The sequence below is a fragment of the Anas acuta genome, chromosome 12, assembly GCF_963932015.1.
Source record: "Anas acuta chromosome 12, bAnaAcu1.1, whole genome shotgun sequence".
NCBI classification, from domain to species: Eukaryota; Metazoa; Chordata; class Aves; order Anseriformes; family Anatidae; genus Anas; species Anas acuta.
In genome coordinates, this window is record NC_088990.1 from 9896296 (window position 1) to 9920442 (window position 24147).

A 24147-nucleotide genomic window follows, 5' to 3' on the forward strand; every position below is an offset into this window, starting at 1 on the left:
TAGCACCTAAAATCAGGCACGACTGACCATCGAGAAAAGGCTGTAGTCAAGCTACTGAAAAGCTCTGTTACCTTGACCAGTAGAGGAAAAGTTCTGGAGGGAGCAGCCCTTCCAGCTGCTACTAGTACAATCAAGTCTCTGTTAATGACAGTCTTAAAAATGAGAAAATAGCTCTGGCAAACACATCTTGTAGAAGGTTGGTCTTTCAGCCTCCACTGTTTCAGCAAAGCTGTAAACATCACTATTTTTCTTAGAAGTAGGAGCTTATCTGTAAACAGCTTTTCAAAAGCAGCTTTTATATATTGAATTTAACAGGGTACACAATCTTGGTTTGTCCACTTGACCTTGTCTTTTGAAAAGCTGTTGTGCCTCTTGTATGGCAAGAGATACTCAGCTCACTACTTCTAAAAACAGCAATGGCAAGGTGAAATGCGAAGGCCTTCATACGTGCCTGATTTCTAACCAACATTGCAAAACCACCTATTCTTACGTACCCAGCAGCTTCTCCTTTACTGCTACCATTTGCACATAAGGTTAAACAGAATTCTTGACAGCATAGTATAATTTTAAAGATTTACAGAAGGGCACTATTCCTATAGAATATTTTTCAACTATTCCTGAGCACTTTTGGATGGATCTGTGGCAATAACCTCCCCCGAATTTTCTTATCCACAGTCAGCTCTTTAGTTTGCCAGTACAAGCTAATGTGAGCTAGGAGGCCAACCCTAACAGTTCAATATCTAAAGCTTTAGCATGGTTCCAGGTTCTCATATGTTTGTCTTTAGCATTCTAAAACTTTTAAAAATACAGACAGAATCCAAGAACAATGGACTCTGCAAAGGCAGGGAAATAAATTCATCCACCCTTTTGTTTAATTGCAGAGGATTCCTTTTGCCCTACCTATTACTTTTCAGGCTGAACATGAGCATGACACTAGAAACTCCTGAAGCTAGAATCTATACAATTTAGTGGATTTGCAAACAGTGGTGTGAAATACTGTGCTCTTGATTCAGTTGATCTGTTCTTATTCTGCGTCATTACACATCTCTTCACATTCTCCACTGCTTTACGAATTGTAAACAATAAGACAGTTCACTCTCAGTTAAACTGTGCTGAAGTTAACTGTGGCAATGATTCAGTTGTTTTCATTTGCACTTTTTAAAAGGTCTGGCTTCCTCTGCACTCTATACAGAGTAAAATGTTATTATATGAAACTTAAACAGCATCCATTTCAAATAACAAGACCCAAATATAAATCTTAACCTGTATATTTCTCTGAAAGTTTGGCTGTACTTGGAATTATCAGTCCAGAACATCTCTATTTCAGAGTCCAGTTCTTTTTGCCAAGAGAGATATTCTTTTATCCTGATTATAGTGAAAAAAGCCAACATGCTGGCCTGACTCAGGCTGTAATTATTCTGTGCCTTTATATGAGCTTTTTATAGTTCCTGGTAGAAAGGCTGAAGGGAATCCTACACATCCACACAAGGTCTGAAATTTGTTGCCTTCCTGCACAAAACTGCATGAAACTGAATGAGTTCCTCTTCCCTATGCTTTTCCTTGCTTAGAGTTATGATGCATGCAGCTATTTCCCTCATTTTTTGTTACTCCAGCTTTAATAATAGAGCAAGGGGATGACTACAAATTGTTCTATAAAAAACAGAGTTGACTTCTTAAAAAATAAAAAATAAATTTAAAAAAAAATATTACCTGCCTAAATAAATCCTCAAAGAAACAACTACATGCTTTAAAAGGAAGTATGGGGCAATAATAAAATCTAAAAGTCAAAATGCCTATGCCAAGAAGATTTAATGTGGTCTCTGAATCTCAAAGCAAGCCAAAACTATTCATTTCAGCCATTTAGAAACAGAATCATTCCGTATTGTCTTAAAGCCTTAAGAATTCAAATCACTCACTACCATTTCAGATTAATCAAACACCTCATGCAGACTAGGAAAACACAGGGCTGTGTCACCTTTCTATGTTTGCTTCTTCAGCATCAAACCAAAACCTAATCCCTGTTCTAAATCAACGTGTTCCATTCTGCTGTTTCCTGGGAGGCAGGGGGCTGGAGGCAGGTGGGGAAGGGATAGCCTTTCTCCCAATTCTTTCAGAGGTATAAATATTATATGAAAAAATCCATTAATATAACAGCCTTGCACTCGAATCCTTAAGTCTGCTGTGAGTGGACAAATAGAAAAACAAGTCACCACACTTAAATAAATATTCACCTACTACTGCTAATATTTTTCTCCTTCACGTGTATGAAAAACAGCCAGTCTTGTATTATTTTCAGAATAATACTCAAGGAACAAAGAAAGTTATGTACAGAACATTTTAAACAAAGTCAAAATACAGAAACCAAATTCAACTTCAGTTGGGAAACATTTTAAAGAAATTAAAATTAATAGAATAAACCCTTCTCTGTAAATCTCTTCTTATAATTTCCTTTAGTTAAAGATAACAACATATTGGATTAAAGTCCATATATAACATATCAAATGCTCTTTATTAAACAGAGGATCTATTCATAGCACCCTGTATTTGCAACATATGCAGCAAATTATACTATTAAACACTTAATCCTAATGCAGTTTAAATTTCATCTCTCACAATAAAACTTGCACTAATGTTGCTATACTTGAAATAGGATTCTAGAAATAAACAGTAGGAGTTGTAGATAGCTCAAGTGACGACAATAATTGAACACTTGAAATATAAAGTTAGCTGTTTAGATCTAAACGTTCTGATGAAATATTAAGGGTTTGGAAAAAAAAAAAAAAAAAGCAAAAAAGCTATTCCCAGTTATCCAAGGTTTGGAATTTTTAACTTACAAAACATAGGAAAATAAAAGACGGACAGGACTCCTATGAGCCACATGCCACATCACACATCTCCGAAAATTCTGAGCTTGTACATGCCCTCTGTAGATAGGTCATGAAAGGACTGATCCCACTTAGAGGTTTTTGCAGTGCCAGCACCTTGCAGAAGAGACGAATACAGCAGCAACCCTGAGCGAATCAGAGCAAACATCTACTACAACCAAGATACTCTAGTAGTAACAGCACACAAACAGCACAGCCTGCTAGACAGCCCTCTGAGTGGAGAAATGGAGATAGATGAGCTACACCAGCATTTTAAAAGCTGAACAGATCTTAAATGTGGAGACAACTGCATTGACAAATAGTATTACAAGTTTCTGAATGCAAGACCCATTAAAACCAAGCATGTCCACACCAATCCAAATTTAATTTCAATTCAAGCATTCCCTACATTGTGTCTGACCTGTCCAATCTTAGTTATACAACTCTGAACAGGATTTTCTAAGCTATTTTATTAAAACAGCCAATTCCAATACACCAGACAGATCAAGCAAGCAGGCCCCCATTTTACAAGTCCAGTCGTGCCCCTGCAAGCCCCAGTTCAGAGCAAGCATTTAACCTAGAAATCTGCATCATCCTTCATCATGAAGCATCATTTATCATTTTCTTTAGCCATGCAAAAACATCTGATTGTGTCAACTAAAAATACCACCAGGGTGATTCAGAGTGCAATGTTTTATACAGCCACCCTGTAACTTACGTGCAGAGAAGAGCCCATCAAGGAGCTGCAGATATGATTCAGAAAAAAATTAACCAAAGACAATCACAGTTTGCTAGAGAATATTTTAAAGACTTCATTAGCGTTTTTAAATACACTGTACATGCATATATTTCTATGTAGTATAGTTACAGTAATAAAGTCCACCAAACTAAAATTTTAGCAGTGAATTGAAGCTTACAACATTGTATGCCAGAAAGAGAATTACATTTTAAGATGTTTTAAGTGCCCCTTTTAAAACACCATTCAATTTTTTCCTCCGCAGACAAAGGCATATACTCTTTGACAGGTACTAGGTATAGTTAACTTTTGATTTACTATAAAGGTGCAGATGTAATTCCTCAGAATAACAGATGTCTATCAAACCCTTCAATCTTGGACACTGAAAATATCACCTAGAGTTCTGTATCTTCACACAGTGACAGATCAATGGAAGAGGGCCTGCCTGATATCACTTGAGGAATCACCTGATTATAAAAATTAGTAAAATACTTAAGTAGTACAGAATAACTCCACCAAGGGGTCTGAAGTGGCCTGATTATGAGAAGAGCTGGGGAAGAATTAGCAGGTGCAAGGATGTTGTACCAGGAAATTCTTCTCTCAGGAGACAGCATAGACATGATGACATGGGAAACTTGGGTTGCCAACTTTCTACAGAGTAAATAACCCTGAAACTCTGGGAAAACGACTTGGATTATGAAGGTGGAAGAGAGGCCAGCCCATTACTGAAAGAGAATTCTAAGTGAATTTTGCCAGTTTTATGTGGATGATTACTCTCAAAATGAAGGGCTAGTGCCACTTTTCTCACTGCTGCTAGCCTTTCTTTACTTCTCAGCTCTCATCTTTCAAAGACCCAGGTGGAGCTAAGAAGGCACATTGGTAAAAATTCCCCATGAAGGATTAGTTTTGTGCAGCCGGCTATGCTTTCCCCACATTACACAACTAACTTTAAGAGGAGTTCCTCAGAATACCTTTACTATCAGAGTATGATGCTCTTCAACAAAGTAAGACGATGCTGAGTGGTAACAGCAGATCCTAAAGGTTAGCTTTGACTATTCCAACCCAGACGCACACCTTACTAGTTAATATTTGCGTAAGTTATTCATATGTTATGCCAGAGGACTCTCTTCACAAGTTAAATTTTATTCATATCTGAAGTCCACATTCAAAATAAGACTGGGCTATTATGGAGGTAAAGACTTATAAAAATTGAAAACTCCCTTTGAAACACATGCTTTCCAGTAAAAGCAGCTAGCAAAATGCAAAACACGGTCAACATTCCAACACCATGATGTCAATTTTTATATGCATGGACAAAATGCTACATGCAGAAATCAACTCTATCGTATCTTCCTTATTTATGATGTGCTTGTGTTCCCCTGCTTTCATTAGCAGAACTGCACCATGCAGTGGAGAGAGCAACCCCTAAAAAGTTTCAAAGGAATCTGATGAATATGGTAAATCTGGCAAAAAGCCACACTGGTTTTTAAAAAGTGAATTTCCATGTTCTGCTTCGGTTCTTCTGAAAAAACAGTGTACATGCTCTAAGGAATAGTTTTGATGTTTCCCTCTGCAGTAGTTCAGAGAAATTCCTGCCAACAGGGATGGTCTGGAACACCTGATAAAATGCTCTTCAATAACACACAATAAAAAAGTGACATGTAAAAAAATGGAAATCACTTGATTTTGCAAGGTTTATAAGCAACAGGCAAATTATCTTTTTGATTATCTCTACTTTTTCCCCAAAAAGGAAAAATACAGCCAATTTTCAAGAAAACTAACAGCTGCAGACAGATTTAAATGCCATCTGTCCTTAGTAGTTACATGAAGAGACAAAATGATTCACACCACACAACAGGAAGTATGATAACCAACTCATTAACACTAATGAAATTCAGCCTCAGTTTGCTTCCTATGGGCAGGTCTTACTCAGGAAAAACTCCCACTGATGTCTCAGGCAAAGTGCCTACAGACTTCACTGGCACTGTTACTCAAATGCAAAATGTCATACTGTTCAGCTAGAAAGCCTTTTATAAATTTTACAAAATAAGGTCTCAGTTGTGGCACAGTAACCTAATGAAGTCCACAGGGTTCCCCAGGCTGGATCTCATTCCAGGACTGAGGTTTTAGTGCAAGTCCTCATACTACACCACTGAATAAATCAATGTGAATTTTTGGCAGACAAGGAATGATGGGACACTCCTATAACACAGTTGAAGAAGACAAGGTCCTTTCTTCAGTGTCTCATGGGAGGCTGGCCTTAATGTTTGAAATAATAAAAAGAAGTCTACAATTCCTATATTTTCCCCATTTCTGAATTGTGGGTTCTTTGTGACATGTGACAGATGGCTCACAGAGGCCTAAATTCAGCAAGAAAAATAAGCAATTATAAACAAATACATCATTGCTGTTTGCTAAGGACATAATTCAAGGAAGTTCAAAAGATCAGAACAAGACCCACATGTTCTGTTATCCCAGCTAAGGCACTTCTCAAGATGGTTATCTACAGGAAGAAATTTTCTCCAAGAAAAGCTTAACATTTGCAGTACATCTTTGTTGCCCTCACAGAAACCATACAAATAAAAAAAATAAAATAAAATAAAATCAGCTCATATAAAAATGAAAAAAAAAAAAAAAAAGATTTTTTTCCCTAAGTAACACTGCTATCTAAGACTATGCAAAGATTTAAAAGGTTGCAAGTTAAGAACAGGTGATGCTAACAGGATATTTGAAAGGCCCATGAGACTTGCAACATTAAGTAAAATGTATTTGCCTACTGATCTAATTGCTTACTAATTTTCAAATCTATTCCCACTGGATAAGTAATGGCATTTTAAGTCCAGAACCTGGCATTAAAAATACATTTATAGTTTCCTTTTAGCAGAAGATAAACAGCTGCATGGTAAAAAACCATACATTAAGATGGCATTCAGGAGGGTTCTGTATGGTTTTAACCAACCTATTGTGTTCTAAATTTAACTGAAAGAGGTAGGAAGGGGAAATGGGAAATACATTTGGGCTCACAGTTTCACACTGGGGTGAAGGCAAGTGTTCACTCATACAGGGAAAATGTCTGGAATATTTGTGTCTTATGGAAGGACTTATCACATAATGAAAGTAGAATTTGAGCCAAGCCTTATTTAGTAAAATATCAGAAGCCATTGCTCTATTTATCTTTCTAAAGGAAATGCTAGTGTTTGTTTAAAAACAAGAAACTACTCAAGAAATCAAAATGACCTAAGTTTCCTTGCACTCCTTCAAATTCTAAGGTTTTGGTATTTTTTAGAGTGTCAGAAACAAAATTTTGTTTAAAAAAAAAAAAAAAGCTGTAAAAATAAGAAAGTATTCCAGGCAGACCCAAAGAAGCTCAGAATGAATGTACCTATGCAGTTTTTGAGCAAGTCCTTGGCATCTAGAATATACCTTCAAATACACCTGGAGTTTAGAGGATATATTTCTTTAGTTTCAGCTTTTAAATAGTGAGTCACAAATGACAGTAGCATAGATTCTAACTTCCCTTTCAATGACTATCAAGTGTAACCCCAAAGAATATCAAGATGGTAGAAAAACATCTGAATTGGTTCTGACCAAGTACCTATCTAGTCCATCAGCTTCCAACAGGAGTCTTAAGTGGATACCCAGAGAAGAGCACGTACAGAGTACATACCATACTTCCCTGGACTCACGTACTTTTTTTTTTTTTTTTTTAGCCTGCCATGGTTTGTCTGTTCAGTAATACTGAGTGGATTTTCCAAGTGCTTGTCTTGTCTACCCCTGAATCCATGTATCCTTCCACTCGAGAAAACCTTTGGCATGCAAATCCCAAGATCATTACAAGCTCTTTTTGTTGTCTTTCCACCTCTTTCATTCATAAAGGATCAGAACTGTACACAGTACTTAGAGTAGGATCACACACTTAAGGAGTTAATGCAGTGAGAGGATGATGCTCTTCACTTCGCATCTTCCCTTCATGGTGTTTCCTAACATTTAATTTCCATTATTCACTATTGCCAGGCTCTGAGCTGGCAGTTCCATGAAGAGACACACCTAGGAATCACTTTTCTAGAGGAAAAGTGTAACTGTTAGTCACAGAAAGCATCTTACATTCATACAAATAAAACTACATAATCAGGCCACACGAAAACGGAGCTCATTCAAGCAGTCTTATCAGTTATTGGTGTTAGTCAAATCCCTGCATAGCATACAGCACAATCTACACACCTCTCCAGTGATGAATGTACACCCTTTTCAGCTTTCTAACAAGTGTTGATGAGATCAGCTGAAAAAATCAGTAATACATTGGAAGTTCCTGGCAGTTTCCAACTAGAACATCATCTACCAAGCAGGCAATACTCAAGACACTGCAATGCTATTGTTTTTTCAGCCAACATCCATGTTAGTCAACCAGGGAGCAGTTTAAAACTATTTGGAGACTCAAGAAAACAAAACACCAAATGAGTAATGAGACCTTGAAAACATCTAATAAAAGGAGACTCTCAAGAGAGGAAGCCCAATAATATCTTAGCATATTTTATTTGTTATGCATCCACAGAGAGCAGTGAGCTTGTTCAGCCTTCTGCTTCCACACCACTGCTACACCAGCAAGAGGCTGCAGTAGCTGGGAAGCAAGGACAACAACTGTTGGAAGAGATATCTGAATGCACCAGAACCACTACTTGCATCACTCTTGCTTACATGTATTTCTCCATGCCAGTAGATGGTCTGGAGAAGCCACATACACAACAGAGATATGGCAACAACTGAAAAAAAAAAAAAAAAAAAAAAAAAAAAATATGGGGAAGAATTTTTTTAAGCTAGCTAATCTTTTGTTGAATCAGCGAGCTCAGAATAGAGATGCTTTCTGCAACCTCAGAGCTTCTGAAAGGTGCAGGCCAGGAAACATCATCAAACAGAGCCTGAGAGAAAGCAATCACCTTCTGGCATTCTGTGGTGTGGCAGGTGTGCCCATACCTTCTTAATTCTCTGGAACTAAGAGGCAATAGATCAGAGAACTGAAGTGCTCTTCTTTGCGTTTGCATTTGCTATGGAGAACCTTCACAAATCCTTTCATATATACATGTTATAAATGATACCCTGTTCTGTTTGCATGCACTGACAAGAGACTGTATCCTATAAATTTTAAGCAGCTTAGATTTTTGGCAAAGCACCTGATGACAGAAAAAACATTACATAAATGCAGAAATACATGTTTCCACATATAAACAAAAGCTCCACTTACTTAGCGCTACAAAACAGCATCATTAACCAGTTGGGACCTCCCACCGTGCCACAAATGACAACAGTTAGCATACAACAACAATCTAGTAATTGCAATCGTAAATGCATTTTTAATATTGCTTCACAATTTATTCGAGCTGACTGCATTTGCTGTGTTTCTAGTGGATCCAGAAGCATGACAAACTGACAATTCTTGGAAACCACATTTCTCAAAACAGACTGAGAATACTGTTTTCATTCTCTCTCCATAATGATGTTAAATCTAATAAATATAAAATTAGAAACAGAAATAACATTGTTCCTAAACAATTTATGTAATATGCTGTCTGGAAGGGGTGTATTAGGCCAAGTTTTCAGAAAGTGCACTCCATTTATAAATACTTGATGTTTGTACTTGCACTTCTCAAGTATTATCAAATATCTACACACCCAGGTACTAGAATTTACACACCAGAAACCTATTCTCTCAAAAGAGCTTTAAGAGTCAAAGTTTTGGTTTAATCATCAAAATATGAAGATAGATGGTTAGCCAGACTTTTGGAAGTGCCTAAGGCACTAAAATGCCTGGTTCCCATTGGACTAATGGAAATTTAACCTATAACTTGTTTTGAAAATCCAGCTAAGCACCTACCAATACAGTTAAGTACTTAACAGTATGTGTTTAACTTACAAAAGCTCAGGGCTTACTGAAGTAAAGGCTCCATATCACAGACCCTTCTGAAAACACTTCTCTCTCTGCATCAGATTTAGCACCCTTGCATAGCTGACAGTCAAAAATGAGCTTGCAGACCTGTACTTGCTCCTAGAAGACAGAGTGAAGCCATTTGGAAAATACGACCCTTAACTCCAAGAGTGCTTGACAGTCTACAGTGTTCAGATAATATCAAAAGTTCTCCTCTTAAAGGGAGAAAAGTTCTTTATGTACTTGTTTTCAAAACCTAAACAAGTCAGTGACAGAGTGAGTGAAGAGGGCATAACAGAACTGCAGTGCCATGCAATTCCCATGTGGGTCTTGCTCATGATAGCAAGCTTTCCTTTTCTAAGATACTTGTACAAATTTGACAATTTCTTCTAGAGAACCAGGAATGAGAGAAAAATAGCATTCCAGATGCACTATACCAGAAGTTGGGAAAGTACATCAGTAATTGAGATAACTACAAAAGGTTCAAGTCTATAAACATTTTGTTCCATTCCAAAATAAGAGAAACAAAATTCTTATTCCAAAACTCACAGGAAAGTTGAAAACCCCTTTCAGAAAGAAAAGCCACGTAGACAAATAAATACTGGGCTTTAAGTTTATTGAACCTTCAAAAGGAAATTTATCTAATGTTGAGCTGAATGCAGAAATGAAGCTAGGGCCAAATCCAGACACACTGATTAAAGCCTGACTTTCCTTCCATCAGCTGTTTGCTTATCTTCTCCAACTTCTATCTGCACAACCAGAATAAGAAACTCACTTAGCTGTCTCTCCAGAATTGTCACAGCTATATCCAGTGTCCTTTCTGGAACATTGTGCTCACTAGCAAACTGCATTTCAAAACTAAACTCACTCTATTACCACGCACAAACTGTTTTACAGAGATTTTGCATAACAAGAATTACACTGGGATTGTTCAAGGCAGGCTGTGCTGGACTGTACATGGTCACAAGATTATCATTAGTGCTATAAACTATACAGAATCTTACCAACACGGACTTAACAGTCAAGTACATTTGCAGTCAGTATGGTGTAACACACTGACGTTGCCAAGGATTTCTCGCATAAGCTTACAACACAAACACGTACAGAGGCACAGTTATAAACTTGCTTTCACTAGCACTGAAATTAATATTTTGCCACTTAGTTGCAAGCCACATTATATTTGGTGTTTTCTTAAATACCAGTTCCTGGATTCAGGTGAGCATACAGAATTCTATATTTTAAGAAAAGCTTCAAGCCTAATGACTGCAGATAAAGACAAACATGTGGACCTCACAGCTTCTAGAAGTAAAAACAAATAAAAAGGTCTCAGATTTTAAAATACATTCTTATGAAGCCAAACTCATTATTTGGGATGGCCAAACCATGATTTTTAAACAACTGGTAAAAGGACTTTAACATAAGTACAACCAATCATGTGCGTTTTCTGTGATGCAAAAGCAGGAACAATTTGGTGTGCTGAAAAACTGCCCCCTCAGTGCAGTTTATGCCTCAATTTGGCAAGGAATATGAAGGAGCCAGCTGCACCAAGCAGACCTGAATGAGTAATTATCAATGACTAATCTTTCAAGTGGTTGCTAAAACCAGAGAGAATCTTAAAGCTACTCCTTCGCTTCTTAACTACTTTTTCAAGAAAAATTAGAAGCCACTGGCTGTTGTGAAAGATTATTCTTACATCTAAGCTATTCTAAAAACATTCCATGTTTGAATAGCTAGTTTTAGAACAAGTGAACTGGAGCTCTACACACAACTGATTTAATACTCTCATCCAAATTTATCATTTTAATGAGGAATGATACTCATGTCTGAAGATGTAGATAAGGCATTATAAATCTAACAGGACACAGAGATTAAAACACCTTCACCTCATTGGCATGAATGATTTTGGACTATGCTTTAGCTGAATAACCAAAGGCTGATTTTCCTGACTTGTATCACTGCAAGCATCATTCATAATCATTATTATATATAATATTTACTAAAAATTGAAACAAAGAAATAATAGTAAAATGGCCCCCTCACTGATATCATATGGACTTTTGGTCATCTCCCACAGTTGACTTAAACTTTTGATGAGATTACATTTTTAAAAATAAGTATTCATACATGTTTTGTGACTCAAGTCACAAGACAGATTCATCACAAACCTTCTGCCAATTCCATTCTTCTGGATTGTAAATAGGGGGTAAGAGCAGTTCAGATCCTATGAGCACTGGTTGAGCAATCATTATTAGTCATAAATTCAAAATGAATTCAGGAACTTACGTAAGTATTCTGGTAATGCTGTCATTGCGTTACAAGCTTGTCAATAACAATATTTTAAGTCAGAATACTTCTACTGAGTCTCTGAAGTGTTATTTGTCTACAGTAGATGTATTCCAATGTTCAAACAAAAGTATAAAACCACAAGCCTGTTGAGGCTGATGGCAAAACTCCAGATGGGTGCAGAATTGCAACCTGCCTGCAAAAGTGAAACTGCTTTAGATTTAACTCTGGGTTTGCAAATCGCAACCTGATCTTTTTGATTAAAGTTACTGAAGATTTAAAAATCCTTACTCTTATATGGCATGTAGATCAGCATTTTCTGACATTGGTGTGCAATACATTCGGTGACTGTAAAAAATATTCCAAAGGTTTTCCACAAAGATGGTCTCCAAGTCCACTATGTCATGTAATGGACATCAGACTTTTGGCCTTGCACAGATCAACCTTAATGACATTTTCCGTGTTGGTAGTTTTCAGCAGATTGGCTATGGCAGAATCATTTGGAATAAGATAATGTTTTCAGCATGTATATCTTTTACATCCAAAATATCACAGATAGATAGAAAAAAAAAAATATATATCATAATGCATGCGGGGATCACAGAAATATAAATCATGGGAGCAAGTAACAGTTTATTCAATGAATATGTGACCTACAAAGCTTTCCCTTCCATAGAAATCCAAAGCTAATGCTTCTTAAATATCCAGACATAGTGTGTTTGCTATTATTCCCTCCTCAGACATTAGCCACCCCACAGTCTTTGGAGATAAAATGGGCTGACTTGTAGAAGATTTAACTAGGACTCTAGGAACCTAAGAAAATATCAGTGTATTCCTGATTTGAAAACAACATACCAGAGAATAAATCTAAAATGAACCCATGTGTAAACTCCAAATTTTGTCCATATGATTCTGCTAGCAATCATTTCTTGCTGACATTAATTCATTAGTAAGAATATCAGATATACATTCTTGCACATATTTCATAACATATAACAGCATTAACTTAATGGTGTAATAAAATGTTACCACAAGATTGAGAAAGCATAGGTACCAGGCTGAACATCCTGCCTTTTCAATTACCAGTACATAGCCATATCTTCTCAAGAGATTTAAATAGCAAAGTTGGACTTAAATACTTTTATTTTATTAGCTTAACCATTGCCTAAAGTCTCTATTATTGATTACTAAGTTGCTATCATGGGAGAAAGATAAGAAGCCTCTTACACCATACTGAGAAATAAACACACATCAGTAGTTAACTATATCCTTGACTGAGACTTGATGTTCACAAAAATCAGTAGAATACGATAGCCTCCTTGGATGGATTCATCATTTAAATCTTTAGAAATACTGAATTATTCCATCATGGTATTGCTGCTATTTTATTTTATCTTATTTTAAGACAGACATAGAGACACCATTTGCTTGGGTCACTATTGGCTTTAGACAAATGCAGTTCCACTCATTTCAGTTATACTGGCACGAGTCAGGAAAAGGAGGCCCTATGTCTGCAAAAGAGCACAAGCAAGGCTAGCCCATAAGTGATCTCCTGAATCAACTTTATGCCCTTGCTCTTGCTCACAGAACGGTTTTAAAAAGCAGCTAGGCAATGCCACACAGTAAACAATTCACTGGGTTATCCTATCATATCTTATTAATCTACTAGTATGGCAATTAAACCTCCCTTAAAAAATTGTCATGAACTTGAGACACCACATATCTGTAAGTTCAGAGTTAAGTTTGGAACCTAGCTAAACACCGTGCCGTGCTCGTTACTGGTGTAGGATCCTATAACCAGTTAACTTCCATTTCTTCTCAGTAACAGCTACCTCTTTTTCACAACTTCTCATGTTAAAGTTTTCTTTGCGTTACATTCATACCACATTTCCACCACATTCTTTTTAAACGGTTATTATTTTATTCTGTACCTGCCTCAAGCAGGATGAAATTAATCAATTGCACATAAGTGACATGACATAGACTTGTGACCTTGCCCAGCATCCAATTGTTTCTAATTGATTAGCTCCAGACATAAGCACTTCAATAGCCAAAAACAACACAAGTGGAAGCTATGGTACAATATTAGGGTAGAATAACTGTGTGTGGTCCATATAGTATGGCCCCAAGCAACCAATTAAAGAATTAATGGTTATTGGATACCAAAAATGTTATGTTAAATAATATAAGATATCTTTAATGTGACTAAAATTGTGATAGAACACCTAAAATTTAGGAGCAGAAGGGCCTCCTGCAAGATTGGGGTTAAGTGCTAATGGCTCAAATATGCCAAATAGATTGGAATATTTAACAGGACAATCAAGACCGAAAGAATTTGACCTGGATTGAAACGTTCATAAAGCTATTCACAATAGCCTATTGATTACTACAATGTGTTTGGATACTTTTTATTATGAAGAGACAAGTGAAGCTATGCCAAACCATTTGTGGAGAAGAGGAAACTATGCCACCACTGATTCCTGTTCTGCAATAAGAAAACTATGGAAAAAAACAGAAAAGAAAAACATTATAAAAGAAAAAAAAAAAAAAGTGGTCTCTTCATAACCAAAAGGCCCAAACACAAAGCTGACCTTTCCCTTTCCTGTACTTCTATTCTCATCTTTCACAGAACTATTAAGTGAATTTCACATACTACTTTGAGTGCTTTATAGGGCCTGTTATTGCAACATCACTCAACTGCTTGCACACAAAGATACAAACAGATCAGGCACAGAAAATCAGTAACATCTTGATTCCTACATGAGAAGCAAGCAAAAAGCTGAAGATTTCACTGCTGTACTGTCTGCTTGAACATGCACTGTATGTATGCTGCTTTTCCGCACACTTAATAAAAAATCTAATGCTTCTTTTATGGTGAATCCTTTACTCAGGTAACTGCTGTACTTTCAAGATTAGTAGCAACCATAATACAGATGTAAGAGGTGTTCATTGATAAGCAACTGCCAAACATTTCACAGCACACACTGCACTAGTGCTATTAGCAAGTAGCACTGCTTATTCCCACTACTGTAAGCCCCAAAGTCCACCATAAATGAATTATAGCTTACTGAGCTGTCCAGTACTGTCTCCTAATTTCTTCATACTCCTTTTGAATTCTCTTTTGCCTGCTGTATTGCCATTTGATTCAAAATTCTTCAGGATGTATGTTTAAATAATGCCCAGCCCAACAGGCTCCAGTTTGAAACCACCATTTCTCAACATCACAGTAGTGCAAACAGTACACAGTTACAATACTGTCACTGACTTTTTTGCAAAACCAATACTTTATTTTGTAAAAATTACTACACTGTTTCAAAAGCTGATGCCATTTATTTCAAAAATGTTCTCCCGTTTATTTGTCCTTTTCTAAGTATTTTTTTTGATTTGGGCCTATAGAGGACTGAAGAATCCTTGATACATTCTGTACTGTGGGAAATACCACTATAGAGGATGACAGACTATAACAACATCTCTGCTGCATGCCAGCACACCATATTTCTTGAAATACTCACTTCTTGGAACCGACTAGGCTCATGTGTCAGGCAATAGATCAGTTGGCAGCTATGGCTTTCCTCCATGGTTCTGTATTCATTGAACGCTTGAAGGAAAGACCTTTTTGGACCTCCCTCTTCCCAAGATACTCACCGACATCCAAGCGCTTTACATGTTTCTACACAGGTATTTATATAACCCTTGTCACTTACAGTATCTTAACATTTATCAGGTGCTAAATCTCCTGTGGGCAAAGGGCAGCTGTATTGCCTTGAAAGACCCCAGGCATTACACATCTGGCAAGATCTCCCTTTGGTCCCTGTACAGTTGAGTCAGGTACAATATTACCGAGAGAGAAAATATCCATTTCCCATCTGGATGCCTTTGAAATTAAATTCAGTGATAAACCTAAATCCCACTCGCATTGGAAACCTTTCATTCACAATGCAGGTACCTCAGCAGTTTTGCTTAAAAGACAGCAACTGAAAGTTTGTGGCAAGATCATCGGAAACACCAAGCACAGCAGTAGCAACAAGTTCATTGCCTACCTGTAGATGAGCGTAGATAGCAATGGCAAGCCAAATGACCTCCCAGAAGAGCCCTGTGGCTTTAGGGCTGGCCATCCTCGTGCCTTGGGACTCTGCTGAGAGAGATTGTTTCAGGTTACAAATAAAATCAAGTGGGCTCTGCCAGAATTTCAATGACTAAAGCAAACTGGGCAAAGGGATGGAACCAGCTTTTGGAAGAAGCTCAGTGCAAACACTGGAGCTCTGTGCGGGCCAGCGGAGCCGACTAGGAAAGCATGCCATGAGCACAGCCTGCAGGGTGATGCAGTTCCAATTAGGCAACAGACGCTGGGGGAGAATGAAGGAAGGTTTGGGAAAGCAAGCAATAGGGGGCGAGTTTGATCGTCTCCTGCACATAGGTCAGTTTATCAAATCAGCAGCCCCTTCCACCACGATCTCTCACTTTCACCCATCCAAAAGGGAGAGCCCAGCCCTGGGACCCCATCAACCATTCACACTGCCTTTGGAAGTTCTGATCATAGCAGCACAGAGATTAAATGATCAGGGCAGAGGGAAAAAGTCCTTCAGTTTAGTGATCCTCATCAGTTACAGGGCCAACACTAAATGGCCGGTCACTTTTACTAAAAAAAAAAACAGTTTAAAACTGCCAGCAGGATAAACCGTTTAATAACACTGCTAATTCTGTTAACTCCTGGTATCAATACATCTTGTTGCCTCAGCTATTCGTTACCATAGTGATCTTATAAAGTAGTACAAGTTCCGCACACCCCTAACACACACATGCACACGCACACACCAGCAGCCTGCCCGCCCTCCCCTCCTCCTACCCTCCACCCCAATATTTTGGGAGGACGCACAGCGTGGGGAAATCTTGCCTTCAAAACCAAAAAGAAAACCTCACTTCTAAAAGATCAAGTGTCCCAAATGAAAACCAGCTCTCGCACCTGTCAACTAAACGTAATTAAGTCTCCTTACAGGAGTGTTTAATCACTTCCTTCTTAAAAAATAAATAAATAAATAAATAAAATAAATAAAAATTAAAAAAAAAAAAAAAAGAGGAAAGGAACACACCCTCTCCCCACCCACCCTCAGCCCTTAGCGCTCCTGGATGCTCCGGTCATTCACAAGTCCCAGGCTGCTGTGCCAGCTAAGAAGGAAGGCTGATCCCCTCGCCAGGCGCTGCCGGGATCCAGCAGCTTCTGCTATCGGCAGGTGCCGTGCCTGGGCTCACCCAGCGGGCGAGCGGTTCCGCTTTCCCCGGGGCTCGGCACGGAGCCCCTCCAGGCAGGTCTGCGCCCTGCAGGGCGCTGCTGCCCGCCCGGGCTGGGGGCAGCTGCCCGGAGAGCCCCGGGAGGCTGCGGCTGCTGCCATGGCCCAGCCCGGCACCCCCGCGGCTCTCACCCACCTGGTGCGGAGCCCGGCTCGGCTCAGCGGGGCCGGAGGGGAGGCAGGGAGCAGCTCGGGCTCCGCCGGCGCCTCCTTCCCTCCCGCAGGGCACGGAGAGCCTGGCCCGTCACGGCACCGGCGATCCAGCATCCTGCATCACGGAGAGCCCCTCCCTCGCGGCAGGCTCCAGCCCACCGCCGCCCGTTAGCCAAGGTCCTACAGGCTGCTGGCAGCCGGCCTGGACCCCCCTCCCTCCCTTTCCCTCTCCCCGGTCCCCCCCTTCCCAGCCCGGCCCCGGTCGGAGGCTCCCGGGCGCCTCCACCTGCGGTGCGGGGCCATGGCCCTGCCCGGCGCCCCCAGCGCCGCCGCGGCTCCGCTCCCCCCCGCTGCCCCCGGGCAGAGCGAGCGGGCGCCCGGCCAGAGGGGCCCGGCTCCCCGCCGGCTGCCGAGGGCTGGCGGGGCTCCGGAGCCGGCAGCCGAGAGCCCGGGGCCGAGCCGTTCGTCTTCCCCCCGAGGGGCGAAAGCTACCGTGAAGGCAGCCCCCCAAGCCTGCCGCGGAGCGGCTTCCAAAACCGCAAGCATCCCGTGTCTCATCTCCAAGCTGCTCTCGCAGTCCAGCTGCAAATCTGCTCGCACACCGAGGAGGTCTTTAATCACGCTGCCCTCTGCGATATTTTTAGGTTTCCTACTGTAAATCTGACAAGCACGCCTCGTCCGACAGCTCTGCTCGCGGTCTCCCTCTCAGCTGCTGGGCAGTACCTCCGTAAAATCCTCTACCTTTCGCTACGGCTCCCACTGATGTCCCAAGCTTCCGTCGAGCCTGCTAAGAGCAACGCACAGAAAAAGGGCTATTATCCCTGCCACCGAAGTTAAAAATACGCTCCAGTGAACTAAACATAACCGATGAAGAGTTTGTTCAAATATGTTGCACTGGAAACTTTTCCAATGTGTTTAGGTTTCTCACTAGCGAGGGAAGGCGCCTCCTCCATCGTTAGGAACAGAGTGCCCTCTGCTGAAACTAGGCTGGGAGGAAAGCAGCCAAAGGGGAGATGCCAAAAGCAACCAGAGGGATCCATTTCAGCTGTTAGTTACTTAATCAACCGCACGGTCCTTGAATTATGACTTCAATTATACCCATGCCATTTGTTATCTTAAAAAAAAAAAAAAAAAAAAAAAAGTGAGAGAGAAAGATATCCTGGTGCAGACAGCACATGTATCCGACCTGATCACAAACGATTTAGGCAGAATTTAGCCATTAGATCTCCTGATGCAGAAAGCCAAGTTTCTCATCTCAAAACTACGGCCAGTAGTACTGCAAGAACAAAGATAGAAAGAAACTTGTTCACAACTACAGAATGAAACTGCTACAGAATGAGACCTGCCATCTAGTTAGGCAGGCACAGTTTGCACAAGCCTTATTCAGAATCGCACTGCATTTAGGATTACTTAGCCCTCAACAATTGAGGGAGTCCCTTGGATCCCTGATACAAAAGCTACAGAATGGGCCATTAATTTGCTGACCAGGTGGGTATTTACACAAACAAACAAACAAACCACTGTATTTCTAGCACTTGTGTTAGCCACAGATTACATTGAAAAGTTCAGTCCCAAGATTTTAATAGCATTTTCCAGATTTGAAGGCTGAATGGCATTTCTTTGTTTTTCTTTCAGTGCCATTCATCTTTGTGTTCTTTACTTTCTCAAGCCTACTAGGAAAAAACAACAACAAAGAAACACAAACCAAGAGCTTACTCCGAGACCTTCTCAGAAGGTTGCTCCTGCTCATCCTTCACATCAGTTCTGTGTGTATCCCTCAACACAAAAGATACTCAAGCATTACATATGCAGGTTTTAGAAACACTTGTTCATCCTCTGCAGTGAATTACAGAAGAGAAAAGTGGTGCAGTAGGAAGCAGACTATGTTAGACAACTCTTAGGACAGATTCACTGACTAAAGCAAGCCTACTGATGTATCCTACACACTAATTCCTTGCATGACCTTGAGCTTAGGTTATAGGCTCCATGTCTGAATTCACAGGGCATGTATGAAAACAGAGGTAAACACCTGCAGGCATTATCCCCCAGGATATTTTCAAAAAGCATTGTAATAAATAATGCAGGCACCTTGTGTTACCCTACCTAGTAAAACAGCAATCGGCAACATGTCTCACCCAAACTACAGCAGTGACAGCAGAGTTAATCCCATTCTCCCTCATCATTCATGGTTTTATTTTGCTTTTATTACACAGAAATCTTCCCTTTTGTGAGGAATATGAGCACCCAAGAACTAACATCTTTTTATCGTAAGCCTGCTACTGTCAAATTACACAGTTTTGACATCTTTTAACCAGGCATTTTCATCTACAGCTGATTTGTCCCCTCCTTTATGCAGTTTCTTTAATTTCTTCACCTCGGCCTCATCCCACACCCCTGTCACTTTACTATTCTCGCTAAGCTTCCAGTGAGCATGAAAGCTTTGAGATTTTGACTCCTGAAGATCTCCATTATCCCTTCTGCTGAGCCAAGCAAATGCCGAATGAAAGTCAGGGGTCCACGCAAGATGTGTTTGACAAAACCACTTCAAAGTTCACAGCACTTGCAGTTCCACAGCAGACTCCTGCAATACACATCCTAAACTTAAAGGCCACAAACTTACAGGGTCTAGAAGCCTATCTTCCATCCCTGGAAAAGTTTGTCAGGAATCTTACAAAAACTAATTGACCATTCAAGCATAAAAGAAATCACCATTTCTAAGGAGACATTTAAGTTCCCTTCTGATCACTCTGTCTATAATCTGTACGGATTATAAACTCTTCAAGAAAATTATTCTTTCTTTTTTTTTTTTTTTTTACACTGTTTGCACAACCCCTTGTCCAGTGTCAAAATCCTTTAGATATTGCCTTATTAGCAATTTTACCACACATTCTTCTGATTCCCATTCACGCCACATTTGGCAAAGTTGGTATAAGATTTTTGAACAGGAAACTATAGTGGTGCTCTTTGCAGTTCGTGTAATTCCTACATTTGTCTCCTGTTATTAGTAGTGCTTTATGATTACATATATGCTTTTCTATTGCTGTTCTCCAAAATATGCATCATTTAAATAACATTAAATGACAGCTCTAAAGCCCTTATTGTTCATAAAATTGTGAAATATGGACATTTGCACTTACTGAACACAATCATGACCTCATCTATCTGTACAGCTAGCCGAGTCTCATGAAGTTGGTTGGCAACAAGACTGCTTTATTCTTTGTTTTATACTGACTTATGGCCATACATACTCACTACTGAACACAGCTATGAAATATTTTTTGTTATTCATTGATTTATATTCAACAAAGACAACAGAAAATTTCACCTCTCCCTCAACTGCAAGAGAAAACAGAGAAAGGAGAACCTGCAGGATACAGCCATTGGCAAAACTGAAGAAAATTAAATCTCTGGTCTGGTAAACACAAAACTGTTCAATCAGGTGATAACCATCAGATTTCACTTCCTCAGAGAATATTAACAGAAAACTTTCGCATCTAGAAAAAATGTTTCTCTATTTATCTTGCCCTGAAACGTAGGTGTACACCTTCAGCAGACTTCACTTAAATATAAATATTCTTTCAAAGCAAGTTCAGCTAAGCCAATCTGATGATCATGAAGGTCATTTTAACATCATAACAAAAGTCTATACTACTCAGGGAGAAATATGTTTGGCTAAACTACAAATTTAAAATGCATTGAAACAGTGCAGAACAACATTTGGCTCATAAATCAGGATTAAATCTAATGAATACCAAAGCTGGAAGTATCCTGCTGAGGCCCCATGCAGAAAGTGAATTTGGGTTTGAGGCCTCAAAGTTATCAGTAATAGAGCTGCACCTGATTGACTAATAAAAGGAAAATGTTAAATTTCCTGTAACTAGAGTCATGAGAACCCTGATACAGTATAATCAGTTCTTTGACCCTGCATTGTATTTGTAGAGGGTGCTTGTTTACCCTGAAATAACAAGCTCTCTGGGGTATAGAGCAATCATGCACTGTCACACTTTACAAATATGTTATACCCTATAAAGAGTCAAGCCCCTATTACAATAAAGGTACAAAGTTCAGCTACAGTACTGTCTTTGATTCCTTGGTGTTACAGAACCCCTGCGTTCCATGTTGATCCTTGCCCCAGGCTTTGGGAACAGCTCCATCAGTACAGTAAGTAGAAAAAATTCTTGTGGCTTAAAGAAAGAAAAACTACTTATGTATAGACCTAAACATTATAGAAAGCTACTGTTTTCCTCTCAGCTTGTGTTTAAATGAATCTAACATTAACCAATACAATATATACAAATGGTCACTATTTCAAGTATTTGAATAAATATTTGTCCTTTCTTGTGTTTCAGATTCCTTTTTATCTTTTAGCAAAATAACTTGTGGCTCATCTGCATATTTATGATCCTGTTACAGTAGCAGCAGATGCATTAAATTTCATGACTCTCCAGAACAAACACATCTTGATTCACATTGCATGTACTTATACTTCTGTTTTGAGTTCAGTGTTCATAGCCCTAACAAAAATGTTAGGGCAGACATTTTGAGATCAATTATTATACTTACACAATCATTATGCAATTTGGTAGCATATATTCTCACAGGAATTTAGGTGATTATTGTGGGCATAACCAAAAGATATAAACTTGTATTGATCTGAATACAGATAAGGCAAAATGTAGAATTTATTGCAGAAAATAAAATATATTTGGTTTACTTACACATCACTATGTTTATAAACAGACTTTTTTCCTAGTTTGAAAAAAAAAAAAAAGTTACTCCTCGGAGAACTGTGGATATGCCAAATCTGAATTCCTGAACTTATCTGCCTTTTCCTTCTCAGTGACATCAATCTATCTTCCTCAAGGTCTTTGATGGCCCTTATTTCTGTGATTGTTAAGAATAAAACATTGAGTGCTCTGTGAAACAGGCAACAGTTAGTGACTAAACTGAGGAGATCAGTTACATCGCAAATCATGAACATCAGACAAAGGTAAGCAGGACAATTGCTTTTCCTTAGTGAACTGTTAGAGTTGAGGGTGATGAGCAAAGTAGGTGACCTGCATCTCAAGATGACTTCTGCCTGTTGCTGAGTGTCTAGAGACAGGCCAATATGGAAATGGAAGAAGAACATAAGCATAGAGCAGTGAGATGACATGAGAAAGGACAAGGTTGGAAAATATACATGATACATCACTGGGAGGAATTCTAGGGACAAAGATGGTGTAGTTATGAATGCAGAAAATGAACAATTAGTATAGAGAAATGCGGCAAAACCAAAGGAAGGAAAAAGTAACGGTAAGATTTGAAAGAAACTAAGAAAATGATAGAAACAAAGCCACCAGAAAAAAGCTTCATAAGATAAGTGACACTTGTTTTTATTATTACCAAACACTAGATGCACAGACTGACACTTTCTCACGTGCAGTCATGTGCACATAAGATTACAAATGCAGAAACACTACAACAAAACACATGAAATGGCTGCACACTCCTGTTGGCTCGTGTGGGTGAGATCAAAACAGCAAATAAAACATGATGCTCAAAAAAGAAAGAGAGATTGTGTATTAACTGAGGATAGAACCCCCAAGTTAAGCTATACTTTAAAGTTGAAAGTAACATGAAGACAGAAAGCAAGTATGAAATTTATTTCTGATTCTTCTGTTCTCTTCTACTTGTCAACTTTTGCTATTTTGACAATTGCTCTGGTTTCTTAGGTTGCGCACTTAACCTTCATTAAGAAATTATATTGTGAATCACTACCAAAGTGAAATTATCCCTTTTCCTCACCACAGACTGGCTGCAGACCAAGTCCTCCATATTGAGGCATTGGGTCAAGTACAATAAGAGTGGGATAAACTATTTGTTCTTAATAAAATGAATTCAACTCAACTCAGTAATGTAGCCTGGAAATAAATGAAGACTTTTTTGTTATTATATTGTACTAAAAGAGATGGAAGTGATTTCATTTTCACAAGGGACTCAGATTTGACTTAGCTCTGGTGGATCAGAGGAGGTTCCTGGCTCCTGTGGGAGCCAGCAGATGTACTAGTTGTTCTTATTAACATTCAGTGATGACATAATTGAATACAGTCTATTTGACAATAAATGGGGATAAAGAAAGGTTAGCAAAAATTGATGGATGGAGGGAAAAAAAAAAAGTGGTAAAGCTCTACATTCACAGTTTGGAGCTATATAGTTGTTAGGAGAAAAAAAAAAAAAAAAAAGAAAAAAGCTTCTTTCTCTCATTCCTACATTGTATGAATGAGCCTGCTTTTTTCTTAGCAGGCTCTTATACTCTATACTATGAGAGCATCTCACTCAAATGTTTTCTCGGTCTGCTACTGATACTAGTAGTCTATAGACGAGAATTACATTATTGTAGACCCATGCAGTAGCTAAGAACTTTTCCTCATTCTGCATAGACATCCCTTACAGAAATTAAAGGGCTTTCTGCATAAAACTGGACAAGAGCTTATACCTTCAGACACTGAACCAGATTCTGGTCTTGACTATTCCATTATAAGATGTAAATAGTTGCAGCTTCTCTGCATTTGGATATGAACGAACTTGGTCACTGACAACTGGAAACAGCCTAACAAGCTTATCAGGTATCACCTGGAAAACATTGCAATCACGTCTATTTTCCATAAGTCATGTTTTACCAAAAATATATATATTGTTTACTTCTGCATATGCTAATGCCAAAAATAATTTCATGAACAGTTTGAATGATGTTTCTAGTTCTTTACTGACTGCCAGCTGTTGGAAGGCTGTTGTTCCAACACAGGCAAAAACCAGTATAAGCTGACAGACTTGTCCTGCTTAATTTAGCTAGGCAAGTAGGTGCATATGCTGAAGTACTGCACAGGAGGCCATCTCGTGTCGATGCATGTTCTGACCATC

General features: G+C 39.0%; 1 protein-coding gene across 7 annotated transcripts in view; it reads right to left on the reverse strand.

The window, feature by feature from the left end:
* ADAMTSL3 (ADAMTS like 3) overlaps positions 1 to 18205 on the reverse strand; it is a 188830-nt gene extending 170625 nt beyond the window's left edge. The window contains exons 1-2 of one of the 7 annotated variants that reach the window (XR_011100541.1): positions 17228 to 17703; positions 15844 to 15935 (exon numbers count right to left, since the gene is read on the reverse strand). Coding sequence is in view for 6 of the 7 variants with exons in the window: in XM_068695210.1 (XP_068551311.1) it covers positions 15844 to 15918 (75 nt within the window). In the remaining variant the exon portion in view is untranslated. Of the gene's footprint in view, positions 1 to 15843; positions 15939 to 16908; positions 17204 to 17227; positions 17704 to 17736; positions 17835 to 17985 lie in introns of those variants that run through there. The other 6 variants (XM_068695210.1, XM_068695209.1, XM_068695211.1 and 3 more) reach the window with 6 other exon arrangements.
* Positions 18206 to 24147: the final 5942 nt, after the last annotated feature.